At 45.5% G+C, this 19,476-nt stretch overlaps 1 protein-coding gene across 3 annotated transcripts in view; it reads left to right on the top strand.

The window, feature by feature from the left end:
* Positions 1 to 19,476, top strand: part of SHISA6 (shisa family member 6) — a 329,458-nt gene that overhangs the window by 20,235 nt on the left and 289,747 nt on the right. For all 3 annotated transcript variants that reach the window (XM_030923739.1, XM_010376133.2, XM_030923740.1), the window contains exon 2: positions 1,585 to 1,745. In XM_030923739.1, coding sequence (XP_030779599.1) covers positions 1,585 to 1,745 — 161 coding nt within the window. The remainder of the gene's footprint in view (positions 1 to 1,584; positions 1,746 to 19,476) is intronic.

The raw sequence follows: 19,476 nt of genomic DNA, 5'->3' as shown, positions 1-19,476 counted from the left end.
TTTAATACAACATATGTTTTTCATTGTTCTTGGGAATACCTAGGAGTAGATTTTCTGGGCCATATGTTAATTCTGCGTTTAAGGAACATCACAGTTTTGAGGAAGTGCTAAACTGTTTACCAAAGGGATTGCAGGGTTTTCCATTCCCACTAACAGTGTATGAAGGATTAAATTTCTCTACCTCCTTGCCAACACTTGGTATGATGTGGCTTTTCGGTTATAGCTATCCTAGTGTGTATGAAAGGGTCTCTCAGTGTGATTTATAGTTTTGGGACTAATATCTAGGTATGTAATCCATTTTGAGTTAGTTTTTTATATGGTGTGAGGTAAGGATCCAACTTCCTTCTTTTTCATGTGGCGATCTAGTTGTCCCAGGACCATTTTGTGAAGAAACTATTCTTCCCCCACACAGTTTACTCAGATGCATTTCTAAACTGCTGCAGTTGTCACTTTTCATGGGGCCAGAGTGTTGGAGCTGGACTCCTGGTAAGAGGGAAGCCTTGGGTTGGGCAGGGCCCCACCCCTCAGAGACACCCCTTAGGAAAATGGAAGAGTCTTTGCCTGGCATGTGCAAAATGGAGTGCATTGAGGACTGGAGACCTGGCTCTGAAGTGACAGTATCCAGGTATAGTCTCTTATGGCTGTCCATACTCATCTATTCTCTACTGCCAGTGGGTATCTCACATGTCATACCCACAGAGGGCGTCCTGTTTGAAAGCAAGTAGGGGAGCAATTCCCCCTAAATTATGAGCCCCTAGATGGCAGGAATTGGGTCCCATTGATCTCTCTCTCTTCAGTGACTGATGCATGCTGAGTCCTCAGTCACTGCATGTCTGGTTGTTGAAGCTGGGCGCTGAGTTAACAAAAGCTGCTTTCTCTTGAGTAGCTGGACCTCTTGTAGGGGAACGGGTCTCTCCTGCTATGGCAGAGTCTCTGCCTGTCTCTCTTTCTTCCTGTGTATTTTTTCCTTGTGTTTGTGATTGCTCCCACCTCTAAACTCCAGTTGTCTTGACTGTCTGCACCATTCACATGTTTTGATTTTTATCTTTTCATCTCTATGTCCTGCCCTTGCAGCTCAGTCATACCCTTCCTTGATAACAGGAGCTGTGTGTTGTACTTATTTGGGTCTCCAGTATCTAGTACATGATACTCAGTGTGTGGTTTTGGATGATGAAGTGGTCCCCTGATATTAGTGACCTGCTGCTGAATTTGAGGCTGATGGTTTCAGCCCTTCACCATAGTGGCATTCCACTGGCCAACTGCTATAGATACCTGCCTGGCATAGGTGGATATCTAGGGAGCCAGTATTTTGAGAGGGCTCAGAGTTTACTAATGTGAAATGAATTAAGGAAAGAAACCATAGCCCCAGCCTTTCAGTCTGTACCTCCAAGCATGGTAACCTTTACCCTGTGTCCCCCTCCTGAGACCAACACCAGATGTAGCTGACTATTGAGAGCTGAATGCTATCTCTCTCTCTCTCCTGCATCTCTGTAAATCAAAGGGCATATGAAAGTAAGCCAACTCCCCTCATGGGTGTGCATACCTGCTCAGTGAATCTCATTATGTGATCTCCTCCTTGTTTAGGGCTCTGGCTGACATCTTAAGACAACAGGGACCAATCCCCATAGCACACTGTGAAAGAGAAACTATCTCGGCTATCGATACCTCTCCCAAAGAGAACACGCCGGTCAGATCGTCCTCCAAAAACCACTACACTCCTGTGCGTACGGCCAAGCAGACTCCAGGTAAGTAACAGCTGGGCACCTTGATTCTTTGCTGAGGCTGGTGAGAGGTTTCAAGATGTTTCTGCTCTGGTGGGGCAGGTTGTGGACATATGATGGTGAGATGAGTGACTCTCTGATGGACAGGCAGCCTTGCAAAAGATTTTTGGGACTCTCTCCCTGGGGTGAGTTTGGAATGGGCAAGGCTGTTGCCGGTCAGTATCTGGGCTAGATGAGAACTGACAATTTCAGGCACGTGTGACCTAGTGAGTGGCTGGTATAAAGGAGCTTGCAGCATCCATAGTAGGGTATGGCCATCCATTCACCCATGTGGTGGGAAACTTTAGGCTGAGTAGGATGCTAGATATGTGACAATAAATTACTGTACCCCACTGTAGAACCTGCTCAACTACTGGGATCTCAAAGAGCTCCTTCCTGAGGATGAGAATTAACATCTGTATTTTTGCGTGTCCTTTTCCTGTGCTCTGTAGATTCCCTGGATGTATGATGAGTTGCCATAAAATAACAATATGCCTTCTACTTTTTGTACTTATCATTGCTATAACTGTGAAGAAAATGGCAGGGCTTATTTTCCTTGTCATACGGGTTAATATATGAAGCTCAAGGAAATTTAGTAACTTGAACAAGGTCACTGAGATGTTAGTAATAATTAAAAAATCAGTAATAACAGTAATATAACCTAAATATTTATTGGAATCTTGTTCTGTGCCAAGAGTCATGCTGAGCCTTTTACATATATTTTCTTATTTATTCTCCACAGCAATCTTAGAAATACTTATATTATCCCCATTTTGTGTGAGGAATGGAACGGCTAAGTAACTTTCCCAAGGTTGCATGATTAGTAAGAGAGAAAAACAAGATTCAAGCCAAGGCAAATAGTTAACAATAGTAAGAACTAGGAAACCATAATATCCTTACCCAGTTAAGGGTATGAATCCAAAATATCTGAGTGGACGGTCTCCTTACAAGTACAGCTTGGGAAGTCATCTCTTGTAGTGAGTGTTTCCAGATAGCCTCTTACTGGTACTAATCCTAGTCCCAGAGAAAGCTTTTACTTTGCTACTTGGATCTGAAATCTTCACATCTATTACTCTGTAGTTTTCAGAGGATGGGCAATGTGATCTGAACTAAGCCTGCAATAAGGATATATAACCACTGGGTGGCAGTGGGTGTGACCAAATCCAAACTATAGCAAAGGTGCTGATGAGATCAAATTTATTTTCCATTCATTCTTTATTTTTCTTAAATTTATTAAGTCAGAAACCTAATATTTGCTTTTAAAATAGCATTCTTAAATCTTCTGAGAGCCTAATAAAAGGGGATGACACTCCCTCCTGAGAAATACAAATATATATACATATTTATATTCGTCCAACAGTTTGTATATGATTTAAGGGAATTAATAGATTCATCCAAAGTTAAAAATCCCGGCTGTAAAGGTAAAGATGGGGACTCCACATTTACAAAATGTCTAAGATGCATTTTCAGCTTTAACACCATAGATCCTTAAAACATAAGCAATAGAAGGAATCTTGGCAAAAACATCTGGACCAGTGGTCATCTAGAATCACCTGAGGAGGTCTTAAAAATGCTGATGCCTGGGCTCCACAGAATCACCAGAATTTCTAGGGATGGTGTTGGCATCACATTAGTATTTAAAACAATCTCCCCAAGGTGATTCTAATATGTGTCTAGTGGTGAGAATCACTGGTTCTGAAGGATTCCTTCATTTTATGAGTGAAGACACTGAAAACCTAAGCCAGTGGTTCTCAAACTTGGCTGCACATTGGAATCAAGTGGGGATCTTTAAAAATTAAGGATGCCCCGGCCCCACCCCCAGAGACTGATTGAATTGATGTGGAAGTGTGGTCTGAGAATGGAGGTGGGTGGGGGCTGGTGGCTAACACTTCCCAGGTGATTCTAATGTGGAACTAAGTTTGAGCGTCACTGGGCTATGGGAGTTGCATAGAGACACCGTTGTAGCTAATCCTTTTTGTCACTGATCACTGTTGAAGCCAACTCTGGTATTATCACCACCTTGGAGTAGTGTATTTTGATTTTTCCAAGGATTCATCCTTTGAAGTCAGTGTCCACCAGAACCTTGTTGTGACTCTGAAACTTCAGGTCACTCTGGCATCAAAAGCACCCCTGGTTGTTTATCTTCCCCTCTCTCTGTTTGGGTTTTCTTTGTCTCATTCTTAAGCGAGCTAGTTCCCCACTGCTGAATCCAGACTGATTAGGTGGACAGTCTGGATTTGCCCTTAAATACCCTTCACGGAGCAGGAAGATTTGTCATTTCTTCTGGTTTCTATATACCTCGTCTCTTCTAGTGAGCTGAGAAGGAAAGCTTCCAGTTACATGATTCACTTCTATGTTTCAAGAAATTCTCCTCCTGTATTTCTCAAATTGGAACTCTTCACTTTGCGCTTGGAGATGGGAATAGTATCCTGGCCCAGAAAGCATTCTCAGTTGTGATGCTTAAATTTAAAAGCAATTTCATCACAAGCTGCAGCTTCTACAGATTAAAATGGACACAATGCTTTTCCAAACAGTTGATATCCTTTGCCACAAAATATTGCAGTTTGAGCAGAAGTTGAACAGAACTTTGCGTAAGTGTTCAAAGTGGAAATTTACCATAATTTTGACACTCATCAAATCAACAAACCATCAGTTGTAGGAGTATGGTAGTAAGTTTTTAGGGGGCTATTAAGGAAGATATCCAGCAACACCAGTAGACATCAGAGCATATGAGTAGCTTTGATACTCAAGATGGTTTTGGTGGGTCAGCCACATCAGCATCACCTGAGAGCTTGTAGGAAATGCAGAATCCCAGACTCTACCTCTCCTGCTGAATGAGAACCTGTAGTTTGGTGAAATTGCTTAGCAATTAGAATTTGAGAAGCACAGGGAAAGCTTGAGCATTTAAGTCTCTTCCTCAGTTTGCCTTTTGGCCCTATCTCTTACTGTGTATGTGATATTGGGCAAGATTCTTTGTCTTTCCAAGTTTCTTTGTCTGCTGTTGAAGCCAATCGTACCTGTAGGTCAGAGTTGTTTTAATTGTATAATGAGTTAAACCAAGTAAAGCACTGAAGACAGGTCCCCATACATAGCAAATACTGACTGTTAGCCATGATCAGGCTATGGAGGCACATCCACAGCTCATGGAAGATGAATCAAATGAATGAAAGAACCAAAGGCAGTGCATTGGTGTCCTTAGACCAGGCAGGGTCCATGGGGTTGTGTCTGGGATGAAGGTCCCTGGACTCAAGCCTTCCTGTGGTTGGCCTGCTGTCTGAGGCACATCCTCTGGGGATGAAAGTAATTTGTGGGGCTTGGTCAGGGTTTTGGACATAGAAAGCACATGCTTGATTGGTTTGGGATGTGGGTTGAGAGTCCTGCAGTAATAATGAAAACAATAATAGCACAAGTACCACAGATTGAGAACTTACTATGTATTGGGTACTCTGCTAGGCACTTTATGCATAATAGCGAATGGATCCTGTAACATTTCTTAGATGTGAAAATTTCTAATCCCACATTAGCAGAAAAATCCTGTCCCCTTCTATAAGAGCCTTTTACCCCAACTCTTCCAGGAAGCCCCTTTTCAGCTTTAAAGATTGCCATATACGGAACACTTGGTTGGAATGTAGAAAACCAATGAACCCTGCTTTCATCCCTTACCCCTCAAATCTGGCTGTCTGCAGACCCTTGCTACTCAAAGTGTGGTCCATGGACCAGCAGCAGCTGCATTCCATTGGAACTTGTTAGAAATGCAGAATCTTGGGCTCTTCCCCATACCTACTGAATCTGAAGCTGCATTCAAGATCCTCAGAAGATTTGTACACATGATAAAGTTGAAGAAGACCTCTTTTAACTCAGTGATTCTCAGCCCTGGTCACACATTGGAGTTGTGTGGGGAATTCTGAAAATACCAATGCCTGCCCCCATCCCAAAGATTCTGATTTACTTGGTCTATAGTAGGACCTGGCATTGATATTAAAAAAGAAACAAACAAAAACAAACTTCCCACGTGGTTCTCCTGTCCAGACAACTTTGCGAACTGAGCTCTTAAAGTTTTGAGGGAACTGGAGGAAAGCCGTCAAATAAGGAAGAGATTCTTTGAAGATTATTGAATGTAGGTTCACATCAAGATCTGCAAGATGGAGACTGGCTAGGCAGAGTGAGTGTGGCTGTTGTAACCAGTCCTCTCCTCAACAGGTGGGGCCGAAGGGAGTGGAAGACTCAGGCTCATCTGAGAGAGGGAGGGGGTCAGTATGGAGCTTTGAATGGAGACCCCTGGGCAAAAGCAGGCACAAGTAGAAATAAAAAGATTGCTTAAGGGATCAAGTGGAGTCATGAAGAGATGCACCATACCGAGCATTGCAGTTCCCTGAGTTCAGCACCTTAGAGGCTTGCTGTGGGCTCGCTTTTCATAGATGGGAAGTAGGAGAGACTTAGCATGTTTGCCTTACCTCACCCCTCCTAAAGAGCCTGTCCTGGGACATCTGGGGAGAGTGGGGTACCCATTCCTGGCGGTAGTAATGAGATCATGTGCTGAGGTTACAGAATGTTGATATCCAGATTCACTTTATCAAGAGTGACATCATTTGGAGACAATAAATATTCATGCCCATCTACATACCACTGCGAGTTGTATAAAAGAACAGCCAGTCATCCTGCCTGTTGTCAAAGCCATATCCATTAATGGCAGACAAAGGGAGCCAAGGGTCATGACTCTCTAAGCTTCATGGAGACACAGAATGAAGGCTGAACAGGTGGCAGAAGAGCACTCTGCCACAGCCCTGCATGCCCTGGCTCCCATCCCCCCATCCCTCTCTGACCTCAACCCCTACTACCTTCTGCGTCCCTCCCAGGCTCCAGACACACTAGTCTTCTCCAGACACACTGTTTCTTTTCATGCCGTTTGTATTCTTGCATTGAGATACGTTCCCCTCTCTGTTCCTGTAGCGTCAAATTTTCTAGCACTAGGTATTTGTTTTGTGGAATCTTACTCAAACAGCACTGTTCTGGAGAGGCCTTTCCTAACTTTCTCCTCTGTTACTATCTCTGGCTTTACTTTTCTCAGAGCACTTACATCATCTAACATTATACATTTGTCGGTTCATGTGTTTGTTATCTGTCCCCATCAGAATTTAAGCCCCAGATACACAAGGGTTTTCTCTTCCTATCATCGTGGTATCCTAGGACCAAAAACATCACTTGGAAGATCCTAGTTGCTCAAGAGCTATTTGTTCAGGGAATGAATGAAGGATGACATATAGTCCTTGACTTGGATGGGCATAGGATCCAAGCACAGGCACTGGTTATGCAGCTGCATACTGAAGAGCTCCCTTCAAGACTGCACCCCATGTAGTAGCCCTTTCTGTAAAGTAAGTATGGTGTCCATCCCTTAGTGCATAGGCTAATCAACAGCCAGCTGGTTGAGCCGGAAGTTCCTGGAATCTAGTGCCCAGGTTTTTTTTTTTTTTTTTTTTTTTTTTTTTTTTTTTTTTTTTTAATGGAGTCTTACTCTGTCACCCAGGTTGGAGTGCAGTGGTGCAATCTCAGTTCACTGCAACCTCTGCCTCCCAGGTTCAAGTGATTCTCCTGCCTCAGCCTCCCAAGTAGCTGGGACTACAGGCACCCGCCACCACACCCGGCTAATTTTTGCATTTTTAGTAGAGACAGGGTTTCACTATGTTAACCGGGATGGTCTCAATCTCTTGACCTCGTGATCCACCTGCCTTGGACTCCCAAAGTGCTGGGATTATAGGTGTGAACCACCGCGCCCGGCCTGACCAGGCTTCTTACCAAGCCCCATGGCTCCTCTCCTCCTGTCTGGGGCTGACCTAGAACTCCATGGGTCAGTGCAGCCAGGAACTGGGTGGCTTCCATGGCTGGGCTCTGAAGACTATCGTCCAGGGTGCTTTCCCAGTTCTTTACACCCTGCTAGGAAAGCGTGGGTGCGTTGGAAGCCCAGGCAGACCAGAGAGTCCCTGTTCCCAGGGACAGGTTTAGGGCCACCCATGAAGCCAGAAAACCTGGGCCGTGCAGCTGAGCTGGGAAACTTCTGGTGAGTCTCAGCTTCTCGTAGGAAGTAGGACTTCTCTTTTCTCAGTCATCCCCAAAAGAAACAGAACTGTTGTTCTAGAGGAGTCTGAGATGATAGCCTCATAAGGTTTTGGAGCTCTATGGAGATGGTGAGATTAGCTGGCCAGAATTATGATTGGCCTGTGAGGAAACAGACACACTGGGGTCACTTAAGTGTGAGGTGACATAAATATAGATATAAAGCAATCAAAGCGCATCTGACACAAGAGCAAGACAATTTTAAGTCTTCACTGTCCAGTGTATTGGTTCCTAGCTACATGCGGCTGTCAAGCACTGATTGTTAAAATTAAGTTTACCTATTTATTTTTATTTTGTAAGTTTTTATGTTTTTAGAGACAGAGTCTTGCTCTGCCATCCAGGCTGGAGTGTGGTGGTGCAATCTTGGCTCACTGCAGCCTCCACCTCCTGGGTTTAGGAGATTCTCCTGCCTCAGTCTCCTGTGTAGCTGGGATTACAGGTGCGCACCACCACACCTGGCTAATTTTTGTGTTTTTACTAGAGACGGGCTTTCACCATGTTGATCAGGCTGGTCTCGAACTCCTGAACTCGTGATCTGCCCGCCTCAGCCTCCCAAAGTGCTGGGATGACAGGCAGTGAGCTGGCGTGCTTGGCAAGGAGTTTATTTAAGTGTGATGATCTGATTTCTGTTTTCTGATTGCCAAGTAGTGAACACCACAGGTTAATGAGAGAACTTTCTATGACTTTCTCTGACTTCTCTTTCCACAGGAAGACACCCTCCTATAGAGGGGGCAAGATGATGCAGAAAGAGCTTGTACGTTTCACAATAAGACAAACCAAAGACCAAATTGCCCCTTGGTTTGGGCAGCCTGGACCTTAGTCCAGGGCTCTTAAATAGGAGTTGGCAAACGTTTTCTGGAAAGGGCTGGATCGTCAATATTTTAGGCTTTGCAGGCCATAAGATCCCTGTGGCAACTATCCAGTTCTGCCGTTGAAGCACAAGAGCAGCCATAGATGATAAGTAAATGAATGGATGTGTGTTTCCTTAAAATTTGGACATGTTTCCATAAAATGTCATTTACAGTAGCAGGTAATGGGCAGGGTTTGGCCTGTGGGCTCTAGTTTGTCGGCCCCTCTCTGAAAGTCCCAGGCATCTTCCATGTGACATTTCCTTCCATGTGGAATGCGACTAGAGACACGTCCCTCTCTGGGATCCCATAGGGGAATGGATGGCAAACACAGATCTGTGAGCCCAGGAGGTGCCCTGTCAATGTCAGGTCCCATTCCCCTCTTTCTTTTCCTGAGACTCGAGCCAAGGTATTGCTTGATTCGGATTTTATACCTGGTTGAACCAGGGCTCATGAGGGCTGATGAATGAATCATGTTGCAGTGGGGCCCAGGGTCTCCAAGGTGCAAATGGAGAGGTAGCAGGTGTAGACAACTGTTTTGCAAAGCTTAGCTGTCGGGGAGAGAAGAGGCGGGGAGGCTGTGAAATGGAGGGTAGGCTTATCCTATGTGAGGGGTGAAGGGTGGGGGTAAACATGAAAACATGCCCATGCTGGAGGAACAGAGCTGGTAGAGAAGGGTATGGAGGGGAGGGGTGCAGAAAGAGAGGGACCCGGGCAGACTTTGGTTCTCCTCAGCCCTGACCTTCTCGGTGACTGTTTTCTATCACTTAGGTGATGAGGTTGAAAGCATGATTATTAAAGTTACAAGTGACACATCCCTGGAAGGGATGGTCAGCCTATCCTCAGATGATGACAGACTCGGGATTCAACATGTCTTGCAGGACACAAATACCCCAAGTTCCATTTTATTTATTTACTTTTTTATTTTGAGACGGAGTTTTACTCTTGTCACCCAGGCTGGAGTTCAGTGGCGCCATCTCAGCTCACTGTAACCTCTGCCTGCTAGCTTCAAGTGGTTCTCCTGCCTCAGCCTCCCGAGTAGCTGGAATTACAGGCGCCCACCACCACGCCTGGCTAATTTTTTTTTTTTTTTTTTTTTTTTTTTGTATTTTTAGCAGAGACAGAGTTTCACCGTGCTGGCCAGGCTGGTCTCAAACTTCTGACCTCAGGTGATCTACCCGCTTCAACCTCCCAAAGTGCTGGGATTACAAGCATGAGCTACCGTACCCGGCCCCGTTTTCCATTTAACAAGACCCCCTCTGCTGGTCAAAGCTCACCTTCTCTTCTGTGCCTGGGACCCCATCTGTTCCTGGTCCACAGAACCTTGCTCCCTGGACTTCCACCTTTCCCCTCCTGCACCCTTCTGTAGCAGCTCTGCTCCCCAGCCTGGGGATGTGTTCAGCCTCTTTACCCTCACATAGGATGAGCCCACCCTCTGTTTCACACTCTCCCCGTCTCTTCTCTCCCCGACAGCCGAGCTTTGCAAAACACTTATCTACACCTGCTGCCTCTCCGTCAGCTCCCCTTACCTCCTCCTCAGCCCATCTCCTGCATTCCACTACCAGGCACCCTCCTTCCCACAGTTTTGGGGGATTCTGGGAACAGGTTCTTTTTTGGCTCTGCCATCAGAAACTCTGCCACTCCTTCCATGTCCACTCTGCCTACTCAAGCACATTTGGGGCCTTATGAGGATGCACTCTTTGTCTTCTACAGCTCCCCAGCCGTGCTCTGCTCTTTGCTTGGTCTGGAATGTTCTCTTTTCATTCACTTTCCCACAACCTAGCCTGCTCTTCCTTATCTCCCAGGCCCCCACGTGGCTCTCACTTCCCTGGCTCCCTGCCTGGGGGCGTTTCTCTGCAGGTCCTTGGTGGCACCCTGGGCTCCTCTGTCCTTGCAGAGACACAGTGGAGGGGGCTGACTAGGACTGTTGGCCCAGTTTGGAACCCCACTCTGCCTTCACTAGCTGAAAGTAGGGCTTAATCATTTTACTTAAGCTTCCATGCCTCAGTTTTCCTGGTCTGTAAACTGGGTATAAACTCTCCTACTTGTGTTGTTGTGAAGATTGACTTAACCTCCTCTGGGCTGTCTGGTTCCTCTAAGGTGTGTCTGGTATCAGCATACCTCACCTGACAATCTCCAATCCCTGGCTCAGAGCCTGGCATACTCAGGCTGTCCAGTAAATACTTACAAAGTGACTAGCATGATGCAAACCCCACATTTGGGTCAGAAGTCCCAGTAAGTCCCACGGGGAACAGTAGGTCATATGAGAGAGTCATGGGGGTTTAGGATGAATGAACAGAGCAAGCTGAGAGCTCTGGAAACAGCTATGTCTTCAGGCTGCATTGAAACAACCTGGAATCCAGATCCAAGGTGGTGGCATGCCAGCTGTTTTCATGGCTGGAGTGTTTGTCTACACTTCTCATTTGCTGCAGTGCATTTATCTAGGGCCGTGGGGAGGACACCAGAGGAGGCCACTTTTGCTCAGCACAAGGGCAGGCATTCTCCTGTTGTGAGCCCCTCTGCTCCAGGTCAGGCCACCTTGCCATGCAACAAGCTGATCACTCTGTGATGATTTGAAGCAGAGGAGGGGAGCAACTTGGGCATTTCCAGCTTGAGAGGAAGGCTGGCCTAGCAACTTCCAAGGTCCTACTTTTCGCATGTCATCATAGAAACAGTAGCTGGGATTTGTTGAGGGCTGAGTGTCCAGGCCCTGGGCTAGGAGCCTTCCTTGTCATAGTCCTCGTGTGGGCACTGTCCCCCTCCCAGTAGATAGGAAGCTACAGCGACATGGAGTGATGGGCAGCCTGGCCGCAGGTGCACGATTTGTCGATGTCAGGGTGTGGGGTCTGACCTAGGCAGCTCAATACTCAGGGCTCACTCTCTCACTGGCTGCACTTCTCTTGGGATTCTGTGACTCAGGGTCAGAGCCCAGGTGAAACTTATGGCCAAATCACCATTCTGTTCTCATTGCCAGGCTTGTCCTGAGAGGAAGCGTTAATTCCTCATTTTATGCCATTCAGAAAGTGAGTGCTAAGCACTTGTGTTCTTATCCTGGGAGATAAGTGGCTTTTCCCAGCATAGGATTGCCTTAAGGACGGGTGTGCCCAGAAGCAAAGCTGTCCAGAAGGCAGAGGGGCTGCCCTTGTGATGATGGGACCAGCTATGCCCAGCATGTCCCACTCTTAGGGCTTCGTCCTGCCTGGTTGCTGCACAGGCTTGGCCAGAGAGGACCCCATCCCCTGCCCCTCCCACCAAGGAGGAAGCCCGAGTCGGGACAGATAGAGCCTGCTCTCCCCACGTAGCCGGGGGAGAAAGGAGAGCCCCTGAGCTGGCTCACTAATCACTCACCACCACGCCCAGGGAGCCAGAGGGTTTAGAATATGGCCAGGCTGTTCCCAAAATGAGGTGCCGGTGAGAGGGAAAGCCAGAGCATGGAGGACAGGGTTAGAATTGGCAATTACCTCCATGAGTTGGCAAAACGAAGGAAGCAATAGAGCGAGGTGCAGTGACAAGAGCAAAAGGGTACTGGGCAAGGGCAGCCCTGAGCAGCAGGACACGTGGGAGAGCAGCCATATGCCCCTGGCCCCCAGGGATGTGGAGCGTGGGAGCTCTCACCAGGAGGGAGAGCCTGGCCTCCATCTGAGTGGCCTTTAGTGGTCTTTTCCTCAGAGGCTTAATGTCCATTGCCTACAGAGTAAAGGCTATTTGAGAAACCCAAGATGGAGGAGGAGACGGCATCGAGGCATCCATAGCTAGATGTGACACACCGACTGTGTGCTGAACACTTGGTTAGGGCCTACAGGAGCTGGAAGGTGGATTAGACACAGTCCTGGCCTCAGGAGCTTAAATCCAGGCGCAGGAAGTTGAGACAATACAAGAAGATAATTGACCCTCTAGATGCACCTCCAGAATTATAGGCCACATGCTCAGAACGCTCAGGGGAGGTTGTGTGGTCGGGCGAGCATCCCCGAGTGCTTGAAGGGCAGGTAAGATTGAATGGGTGAGGAGGAGGGTGGAGGGTACTCCTGGAGGATGGAAAACTGGGGTTTTCCCTGGAGAACAGGGATGCGTAAGAGACTAAAGGTTTGTAGAAGGGCACAGTGATCAATTCCTTTGGAAAGATTGGTTGTGGCTTTTCTGTAAACAGACAGGAGTGATTAAAGATTTAGGACAATAGCCAGGAAGGAACTGGAACTCTGTGTTCTAGTGGGGAAGGCTGCTCTGAGCAGGAGGAATTTTTTTTTTTTCCATTAAACATATGGACTGTGTCCCTGGTGGGGTAGAAGATGTGTGGGAGCGGGTAGGGGTCCCTGCTGTGGAGGTGGCAAATGACTGAGTTGTTCTAATGGCATGGGAATGGGGCAAGGTTGGACCCTCCAAAGGGGCTTGGAGAGGAGGCTTTTGGGGGTCTACAGTGACAAACCAACAGAGGAGGAGGTGTGAGGAGCACGGTTCGTTAGCAGCACCTTGAGAGCCAGAGGAGCAGGATGGCAAGATGGGACTCCAGATTCATTGATTCCTTCTTTCATTCAAAAGTGATTTTGGTCCTTTATTGGATGTCAAGCATCAGCAATATAGTGAACAACACAAAGTCCCTAGTCTCATGGTGTTTACATTCAGCTAGAGGGGGCAGAAAATAAACCCACAGACATACACTTGAAATCAGGCAATAAGGCTTTGAAGAGAAGGAGAGCAAGAAAAGAAAGCAGGAAGCGATGAGAAGTGAGAGGAAGTAACCTGATTTGAGGAAGGACCACTGAAGCCGAGACCCAAATGACTGAGCCATGTGTGACCATCTGGAGAAAGGGTGTTTAGGGCAGAAGTGAAATCCTGCTTGGTATGAAAATGAGACGAGAGTGGCTGGAGTAGAGAGAGCCAGGATAGGGACATGTTAAGGGCTCGAAGTCAGAGATGGGGTGCTGTAGTCACACTACATCTTGAGTTTCATTCTGGATGTCATGGGAGTTCTTGTAGAGCGTATAGCAGAGTAGAGATATGATCTGACATGTGGTTTTTATAATCATTCTGGCCACCATCTTGAGACTAGATTCTGTTATTTATTTATTTATTTTTTGAGATGGAGTCTCGCTCTGTCACCCAAGCTGGAGTGTGCAGTGGTGTGATCTCTGTTCACTGCAACCTCTGCCTCCCGGGTTCAAGCAATTCTCCTGCCTCAGACTCTCAAGTAGCTGGAATTACAGGCTCATGCCACCACGCCTGGCTCATTTTTGTATTTTTAGTAGAGACAGGGTTTTACCATGTCGACCAGACTGGTCTTGAACTCCTGACCTCAAGTGATCCTCCCGTCTCAGCCCCCTAAAATGCTGGGATTAAAGGTGTGAGCCACTGCACCCGACCGAGACTAGATTCTGGAGGGGCAAAGGTATTGGAGGGGAGGTGGCCTAGGAAGTGGAAGCTATTGCTTTACCTGGGCAATGGGAGGGAGATGGGACATGGACTGGGATGTCAGTGATGGAAGATGTGAGAAAGACTTTCTTCAGTGTTTATTTTTCTTAACTTGTTATTTTGAACAATTTCAAACCAATGGAATACTTGCAAGAATGGTACAATGAACACCCAGATGCCCTTGCTAGTTGTTAACATTGTAACATATTTGCTTCTCTTTATCTCTCTGTCTTCCTCCCTCTCGTTTTCCTTAACATCATCATCATCCTGGTCATCGCCACCACCACCATTATCATCAACACCATCACAAATACCATCATCATCATCACTATGACCATCACCACTGCCATTGACATCACCACCACCATCATCACCATCACCACCATCATCATCACCACTGCTATCAACACCATCATCACCACGACCATCATCGTCATCATCATCATCACTATCATCATCATCATTTTTGAACCATGTGAGAACAAGTTGCCAATATTATGACTCTTCATTCAGGATGACTTCAATATGTATCTTCTCAGTTCAAGGATGTTCACTGACATAACTGTGATACAATTACCAGATTTATGAAATTTGTCATTGTTTTAATACTAATATCTAAAGGAGAGTTCAGGATTTATTTGTAGGTAGAAATGACAACATTTGCTGATGGATTATATGGAGGGTATGAGGGGAAGACAGGAGTCACAGATGACTCCAAGGATTTTTGGCCAGAACAAACAGTTGATAAGAATGGCCAGGTCAGTCCAAGGACTTGGAATGAATAGCTGAGAGGTCTTATCCAAAGGAAAATTGGAAATGTTTGCATGTCGGCAGATGAGCTGAACTGGGGTATTCAGTTCTCCAGTGGATGTTGCCAGAGTAATTACAAGGGAAGTCAGAGAATCCAGAGAATCTGGTTTCTCCCTCCCCACCCATGGTTTCTCTTTCTTTCTTGCTCTTTCTCTGTCTCTGTCTCTGTCTCTGTCTCTCTCTCTCTCTCTCTCTCTCTCATGCACACACACACACACACACACACACACACACACACACACACACCATGTACATATACAGACTTTCTTCTCCCAGAGATCTAGACCTGAATGCAGCCATGGGCATATCTCATCAGAATGGTAAGCAAATCGACAATGAGGCATTGAACTGTAAGTGCCTTGAGTACAGGGGTATGTCTGCTTTGCTCACTGTATTCACAGTGCCAGTGCGTTTTGCACAGATCTTGGCACTTAGTAGGCATTCAGTAACTATTTCTTGAATAAATGAGTGACAAAATGAATGCTCTTATTTAATACATTATACAGAGGGCAGTGATTATAAATATGTATGCACAAATAACTGAATATCTGAAGAGTTGTTGATACAGAAGAGAAGTTTCTCTCTTCTGTAAAAGAAATCACTTCAGGGAGGATATGGGCCCTACAGTGTCCAGGCGGTATCCAGGTTCCTTCTCTCTGGTTGCTGTGCCTTCCTAAGCCTTTGCCTTCCATGTCACAGCCCAAGATGGCTGCCTGAGCACATGCCATCGTGTCTGCATTCCAGACATCAGGAGGAAGAAAGGACCAAGAAGATCATACCTCATTTCTTTAAGAACCCTTGCTTGAAGTTGTCATGCCACTCCTACTTACATCACATTAACTAATGGGGTTTTTCTTTTCAGTGGCCATGTGATCAATTAAAATATGGGAGTTCTTTGACTAGAGAAGAATGGCTACTGGGGGGGCAATTAATGATTTGTGTCACAGTATGGCCCACAAGGGGACTGTGTAATGCTTCTACCGCAAACGGTATCAAAAACATCAGGTGAATTGAGCTGCTGTGGCTACCCTCTGTGTTTTCCACTGTGAATGTGAGCAGTTATGTCACTAGATGGACTGTGAATGCTTTAGAATGGGGAGGGTCACTGGGAGACTCCTGGAGAGATTAGTGAAAGCTCTTAAGGATGCCGGTTTTCTCTAATTTTGGTTCTGATATGGAGGCTGCGGAATGTTGCCCCACAGCAAAGCCAAGGCATTGGGGAAATCCCTGCAGACAGTCCCTAAGTCTGTGTCGCGACTGAGCCCCCTGAAATCAGAGGCTGTGTCCTGTTCATCTTTGGGTCCCTGCCTCTGTACTCTCAGGAGCTCTGGACTCTGCTGTCCTGTGTCTCCTTGCCCATATGTGCTCAGTGAAGAGAAGGCAATCAGTTTAGATTATTCAGAAGTTTATCAAGATGCAACAAAGCCAGTTTTTCCTAACCAGAACATTTGTGAAAGTTTAGCCAGAGCTATCTAGAAAGTATGTTGATATGGACGTTGCCTCAGCTCCATCCGCCTACCCCTGCGAGGAGGCAGGAGCAACCTCTCCCAGATCAAGACCCCACTGTGGGTGGGCTGCCAGCTAGCAGCTGGGCAAAGGCCACAGTTATCCCTGCCCTGTTTCTTTATTCTGCTCTGTATTCAAGCTTCGTATTTCCCTTTGTGTGTGTTTAGCTTAGGGATTTATCACCGTGGCTTAGATCTGTGATGAAATAGATAAGCCTGCACTTTAATAAATGTGGCGTTTCTTTCCCCATAAGAATTAGATTAAAGGAAATGGGGCTTCTGAGGAGGCGGGGCAGGGCAGGAAGGTGGAGCTGGGTGGCCGAGGCAGGCAGAGACACTGCCAACCAAGTCTTGGAGAAGCTGGGGTGCACTTTGGGGGCATTTAAGAGTGAGCTGCAGAGAAGCAGCCTCGTGTTTTCCACAGAAAGAAGCTAAAACAGCAAAGTCTTGTAAGTGCTATGGAGTCCTCCTGAGTGACCAGGTTGGGGTTGCTGACTTGAGTCCTTGCGGTGCACCTACAAACACACTTCCTGCAGTTGTTCGCAAAAGTCCTGGGTGAGAGTTCAGGGCTTGCAGGTCTTCCTCAGGCCACAATTTCAGCTCCAGGGCAACCAGAGAAGCACTGTCGTAGTAGAAAGAGAGGGTGAGGCGTGTAACCTTGAGCAAAGACACTGCTTAACCTTGCTGGGCCTCTGCTTCCTTTGCTCTACTTAAAAATACTCGTGTCAACTTGTTAGACCCTGGTAGAGGTACTAGACAATAAACATAAAGCAACAAGGACAGTCCTGGAACATGTTTGATGTGCACAAAATGGTAGCCCTTAATAGTATTGCTATTAGGGAGCTAGGATCAGTGTCACACAACAATCCGAGTGATCTCAGGCCATTTCCTCCATGGTTTTCAGGACAGGGAACTCTGCAATGTGCTGTGGTCCATGTGAGCCCTCTTCCTAAGAGGCTGTTAGATGGGAATCCTATAAAGTCAGTAATATTATTATTTCTATTACCACCTTGGTAGTAGAGGCTTAGGAAGGCTGATTGACTTGTTCAAGGTCAAACAGTTTGTTGTGGTGGTGCCTGCGGTGGCTACAAGAGCTTATAAGACACGCTCTCCCAACTCCTCTGGTTCAACATTGCCTCCCACCCTTCTGTTGTTTTTTATTCACAGTCGTAAGGTCGCAGTGACCAAGAATAGCAAAGAGCAAAAAGAGAGAGAGAAAGAGGGAGAGAGAGAGAGAGGAGACTAAGGAAATGACCTGCATTTTCCGTTTTCATTAGCAGGCTCACGCTCTCAGGGCTGCTCTGGGCAAACACCTGGCTCCTTAGATTTTCCTGTAAAAGAAGCTTGTGGTGACTTTGAGGGCAATAAAGGTTTAGCTGAGGCTGGCCAGCACCCTTAGGTCTGTGGGCTCGAGTGAGTCAGAAGGGCTGCTTGGGCGTTCTGAGCCTTGTCTTTTTCTAAGAAGGAACAAAATGTTTTCCTATATAAACATTCTTAAATAAGAGCCACTGAATCAACAAGCCTTGGTGGCATTTCTGTTTAGGTTGTTGCTACATAAAGGTTTGCTTAAGCACCTTGCAGGTCTTGTTTTGAAACTACCTTTAGGATATATGATGGCTGTGATTGAAATTTACTCCAGGTAGATTGAGAGTCATTAATCTGTGCAAACAAATGCAACAAATGATGGGATTCTCCGCCCACTGAGAACTTGCCATCTGAGTAAACAAACAAGATGTATATATGTAAAGAGTTAAATATAATAGCTGTGTAAGAATTTAAAATATGCATAAGATGGATTATGGAAATGTTCATTTATTATCCTTAAGAGTCAGGTGCTGCATTTAGGTGTTTGGCAAGAGAGGTTCCAATACAACACAAAAACTAGCATAAATTCAGGAGTACAGATGAGAATTGTATATGGACATCCACATAAATAGGAGCATGCTGAAAGTTCATTCACTCTTTTCAGCTTTGTTGAGTGCCTGCTACATACCAGGCCTAGTGCTAGAGGTTCAAATGTCCAAGGAGGTAGCCTGAGAGCTGTTGGATGTTGACTATGACCTTGAAGGGTAAATAAGACTTGAATGGTCAGAAAGCTGTGGAGGAATTGAGCAAGATAGGAATGGGTTGATTTAAGGAAAACTATCAGGGTAGAAACATCAGCCCTCATAGGAGAGAGAATAGATCTGCCCTTTTGAAACAGCATGCTCAATGGGGGGAATGGTGTGAGAACAAGTTAGAGAAGAGGGCTGGAAATAGAATTGGAGGTTTTGAATGGCAGGATTTGTTCAAAGGGAATTCCTGAGATGACATCATAATAGTGGTGTTTACATTCACTTTCAAAATCACCTTCTTAAAGAACTGACCGTTTCAATTTCTGATTGTTTATTGGTGGTATATAAAAATACAATTGCTTTTTATATAATCACCTTGTATCCTGCAAACTTGCATACTCCTATCAGTTTTATTAGCTTTTTCATAGATTTTTAGAATTTTTACAATTATACCATCTGCAAATAAAACTAGTTTTACCTCTTTGCTTAGTATTTAGATGCCTTTTATTTCTTTTTCTTGCCTTATTGCACCAGCAATGATGTATATAATATATCATGTATAATGTGGAGTCAAAGTGGTGACAAGTTATTTTCTAATCTTAGGGGGAAAGCAGTCTTTTGCATTGTGATGTTAGTTCTATGTTTTTTTGAGATGCCCTTTATCAAATAGGAAGAGTTTTCATTAATTGCTAGTTTGTAGAGAGTTTTTATGAGGAATGGATATTGGATTGGGTCAAGTGCATCTTTTGTATCTATTGAGAGGTTGGTACAGTTTTTCCTTTTAGCCTGTTAACATGGAAAATTACATTGATTGGTTTTCAAATGTTAAACTAACCTTGCATTCCAAGGATAAATTCTACTTGGTCATAATGTCTTACCTTTTTTATATGTTATTATATTTTATTTGCTAAAATTTTGTTAAGAACTTTTTGTGTCTATGTTCGTAAAGCATATTGGTCTATAGTTCTGTTTTCTTGTCATT

The sequence above is a fragment of the Rhinopithecus roxellana genome, chromosome 19 (genome assembly GCF_007565055.1).
Source record: "Rhinopithecus roxellana isolate Shanxi Qingling chromosome 19, ASM756505v1, whole genome shotgun sequence".
NCBI classification, from domain to species: Eukaryota; Metazoa; Chordata; class Mammalia; order Primates; family Cercopithecidae; genus Rhinopithecus; species Rhinopithecus roxellana.
This window is presented reverse-complemented; position numbering and strand designations above follow the sequence as displayed.